Here is a 4707-nt window from a genome sequence, read left to right as displayed (position 1 = left end):
TGAAAAGCATAATAAGAATAGGTGGAAAGTGAAACTTATTGGCTACATTTCATGCACTGTTTACACAACACTTTTTACTGCCGAGTTTTTGGTGTGGTTTTCAATAGATTGAATCAACAGATCCAGTTTTGATCTTAGTAACTGTTTATGTCAATGCGTGGAAACTAGAGCGTCCACTGTACAATTGTTTTCTAAATCACATTTACGGGAATGCACGAGTGGTAGGGAAAGCGACTATGTGTTTATATTACTTAACTTGTTTGTGTAGTGGTCTACTAACCATTTTCCTCGCCAAATTTAGGAATTTCTTATATTCCTTCCTGCCTTATTGTACAAATGTTTTGGCATTTTCCACCGGACAGGTTTATTTTCATTTAAAAGCACTGCATTTGCTTAAATAGTTCTAGCGTTTATTGGTAATTTTTCATATCGCCAGAATATGTTATCGGAAGATACTAATCTGGGGCCAGAATCACAAATCTTTTCTTCCGTAAGTTCGCTTTGCCATTGGCTGGTCGCGTCTTCGCTAATAATATGCCTGGCGTCCGGATTGGCTAAAATTCTTTGTTACGAAAAGTTCTAGCGACAGAAGTTTTTGTGAATGTGGGCCCTGTTTCTTAGAAAACGTGAAGCAGGACAGCCCAACGAACATCTTAGCATACTACCTACAAGTCCGCCTTCCTTCCACCTCGCGCGTATTTCCGGTTTTCTTATTCTTATGCCTCCCCGAGACACGTTTTTTCCCTTCTAAATCACTGTCTCCTTTAATTTTTTGTCGAGCTTTCGTATGGCACCACTCTGCAGTCACTATTTAGAAATAATGCTGCCATTCCCTCTTAATAACTGCTCGTTCGTTTAAGGACGTATACAATTAAGCACGATGACACAATTGCGAAGAACAATGCACATACACGTGTCACAGGCGTTACTAACTACTTTATATGAGAGGCTGCTCGTTTTGACAATAAATACATAATAACACAAGATAAACACAGGATAAAACAATATAAACACAAGGAAAACACAAGGGAAACACCGGCGATTCACTGCTCCGCACTTCAAATCGCTCTCTCCTATAATTCTTTCTCTAGCTTTTTTTATGGCACCACTCTGCAGTCACCATCTAGAAACAATGCTGCCATTCCCTCTCATTATTTCTCATTCGATTAAGGACGTATATAATTCAGCTCGATGACACAATTGCGAAGAACAACGCACACACACATCTCATAGGCGTTTCTAACTGCTTCATTTGAGAGGCTGCTCGTTTTGACAATAAATACAAACTGTACGTTGGATTTTGTAGCCTGCTTTAAAGTAGAATATATCGAAAGTGGTGATGATTCTAGAGTTTCTGTTAAACAGACATGACTTACCGCACGGGTTAAATTTCGCAATTCGGACATGTGCCCTAGCATGGATATATAACAAGTTAATTGCAGACTCTTTTTAACTGGCCGCACATTGCATTTTTTTGCGCAAGTAACGTCCACCTCTTCTATATATACACCTGAAGAGGCGGAACAGGACTACGTGTCACAGGCAATTAAAAAAACAATCTGTATTAAAAAACCACAGCTGCTTTTTGTAATGCACAGAAGCCACAACCATTTATTTTTTTCAATGCACAGAAGCTCAAGTACGTTAGACATAGTGCACAGGGCATTTGTGAAAATCAACTGTCAGCCTATTAAGCAATTAAAGAGAGCAATGTCAAACAGCTGGGTGTCGTGTTCTCCACTCCCAACAGGCTGACTCAACTTCGTCCCCGCATTGTAAGCACCTAAGGCCAAGCCTTGCTTGTCAGCGTCACATTACAAGTTAATTGTTATTGAAAAGCCTCAGGCATCCGATTGAGGTTGTGACTTGCCGGTCACTATAGTCCGTTGAATCGTTCTCACGCAGAAAGTGGTTTAATGGGGTTTCCACGCAGCGCGTGAGACTCATAATGACCGTAGGCGAGCCACAAGCCTCTGCCTGCGTTATGTTTTGCTTGCTCACGCGACCCCCCCCTTTCTCCTTCCCGCCCCCACTTCCTCCAAGCAGTCGCGTCTTCCGTATAAAAGGCACTGCATCCGGTCGCAAGTCAGCACTGGTCTGCCTCTGAAGCCATGCGAGCATTGGTGAGTTGACAGCAAAGCACACGTCTTAGGGACGGGTTTGCGTGATGGATGTGAAGTGCCTGACAGCTCGATGCGCAAGCACAGCATGAACGCGCGTGGTCCCTCTTAATATTTAGTGCAGATTGCAGCATACTGGTTGACAGCAATGCTTCGGCCAGCTGGTATACTAGTGTATTGGAGTTATTGAGCTCATTTGAGTATCTGGCTATGTTTAAGAAAAAGGCACAACGTCAAGACACGTGAATGATTAAGCGTCTTTCAGTGTTTATATCTTGAGCTCTTCATGTATATATAGTTGCCAAATATAGTGCCTTCAAATATAGTGCAATATAGTGCATCAATATGATGAATTAGTGAACCTTATTTATAATCGCTCAGAACTTTCGGCGGTGCGTTGTGGCTGCTTAAGTGACGGCTTACGCTCCGTGACCTCGTTGCCGTAAGCTGTCACTTCTGTTTGCCTCTCGGCATTGCTTGTTGGTTACGATAGCGAGCTCTCCAACGTGTTACGCTTTACTGGCGGCGCTTGCCTAAGCAGCTACGTTAAATGTAGTAGGTTTGACAGGTCGTATTTTCTAGCGTTCGCCATTGCTGTCGTCGCTCCAGGTTAGTTACAAAATCGAATGATGTCATGCAAAGTGTAGGAAACAGAAAATGTTGCACGTTAGCTGCTTAGAAGTGATTAACGCGGGATTGACGAGTTACGTGGGAGACGTGTTGGTTAACTCGTATCGTGCGTAATAACGCTAATGCCTTGCATATAATTTTTCAGTGGCTAGATATTATACAGGAAACGCCAAACAGATTGTTCTATCCTAAAATACATGTGCTGTAAGGAGTACTACACCCTTTAAAACTGGCCTGATATGTCTCCTAAATCTATTTTATAACCCCTTTTCAGAAATCTTTTCGAGTTTATTCAGTACGCACGGTAATCTGTATGAAGCCCGATACAACAGAAGGTCTTTCTCGGGGGTTCTCATGCATTGAACGTGAATAGCAGGGAGAAAAAAAACGAGAGATTGGTACTAAACGTGCTAGACCATGGCGGCGAGAACTCTCGATTTAGCACAGGAGCTCACACAAGAAAGTGAAAAGGGACAGCCTAAATAGAACAGGGTCTGCTTTGCTGCGCTAACAGCGGTACATAAAAGTAATGGGCATAGAAAGTTTTGAAAAGCAGGAAGGGTTTCAAACCAACGGAGCTTGCCAGCTCTGGCAACGTGGGCGTTGTATAAGGACCTGGTGGAAGCGCGTCAGCTCAAATGGCTTATATGAGATCCAACACGTAGTGCTTCGTCGTCAGGAACTTTCTAACTTGAAGTTATATTCTGTCGAGTGTTAAGAACGCATTACAGTCACCGGAATTCCAGTAATGCGGATAAAAGTTTGTGCAAGCCATAATCTGCACGCGCTTCATGAAGTAGCTGGGCATCAAACTTATACCCCAACTTCGTGGGCAAGGTATAGAGCCACATCAAAGACTACTTGATAGTAACTGTATACAAACCAGAAAATGATAAACTACGAAGAAGCCTATGGAGTTATGAAAGTGCTTCCTGTAACGTTTCTCTAGCTTCCTGCAGTGATTTCAGCAAAGAACGCGTTTATAAATGTTCGGGCACAGGCATTTAGTTAGACTTTACCGCATAGCGTGGTTGGCGGGCGCCACACACAGTATATACCATGATCTGCTTTCTTCATTCCAGGTCCTCGTCCTCTTCGCCGTCGCGACGATCGCCTCTGCGGGCCTTCTGTATGACGGCGGCGATGATTACGGCGGAGGTGGTGGCGGCGGTTTCGGTGGCGGGGGCGGATTCGGTGGCGGTGGTGGTGGCGGTGGAGGTGACATCGGCGTAGCTTCCGTCTCGTACGTCAAGACGCCCGTTGTGAGCGTAAAGTACGTCGCCAAGCCTGTGGTCAGTTACGTGGCCAAGCCGGTGGCCACCGTGTCGCATTCCCTGAAGCCCGTGGTGACGTATACGACGATCTCGAGCGGCGGCGGAGGCTTCGGAGGCGGCGGCGGTGGTGGCGGGTACGGCGGAGGCGGATACGGCGGTGGCGGATACGGTGGAGGTGGTGGCGGCCACGGAGGAGGATGGCCCTGGTCGTAAGGTGGTACTGTTCATCCTGGCCCCGTGGAGAAATGCATTTTTTCTTGTGACTGCTTAATAATGAACTCAGCAACAGCTTTCAAAAGCGGCCACATCAAGACAGTGACGGTGTCGATTAGCGTCCTGTGCATGAGGATCCGAGCGAGACTAAGCATGAAACAGGGCTTGTGGGCCTGTTAAAATGTGAAAATGCCAATGAACTTGGAAATAAATGACTGGCTGTTGGATAATTCTTTGGTATGTCATAATTGAACGTCGGAATAATCGTCTTGTATAATAATAATAATAATAATAATAATAATAATAATAATAATAATAATAATAATAATAATAATAATAATAATAATAATAATAATAATAATAATAATATATTATTATTATTATTATTCTTATTATCATTTTATTTGAAAATATATACATTTTACAGGAAAGGGAAAGCGAGGAGCAGGCTGGCAACTGCCGACGGAAGG

The 4707-nt window shown here is 43.9% G+C and overlaps 1 protein-coding gene across 1 annotated transcript; it reads left to right on the top strand.

The window, feature by feature from the left end:
• The first annotated feature begins 2111 nt into the window (after window positions 1-2111).
• LOC119458622 (acanthoscurrin-1-like) lies at window positions 2112-4237 on the top strand. Its single transcript, XM_037720502.1, has 2 exons — window positions 2112-2123; window positions 3833-4237. The coding sequence occupies exons 1-2, from the start codon at window positions 2112-2114 to the stop codon at window positions 4235-4237; spliced, it is 417 nt and encodes a 138-aa protein (XP_037576430.1).
• Window positions 4238-4707: the final 470 nt, after the last annotated feature.

The sequence above is a fragment of the Dermacentor silvarum genome, chromosome 1 (assembly GCF_013339745.2).
Source record: "Dermacentor silvarum isolate Dsil-2018 chromosome 1, BIME_Dsil_1.4, whole genome shotgun sequence".
Taxonomy (NCBI): domain Eukaryota; kingdom Metazoa; phylum Arthropoda; class Arachnida; order Ixodida; family Ixodidae; genus Dermacentor; species Dermacentor silvarum.
This window is presented reverse-complemented; position numbering and strand designations above follow the sequence as displayed.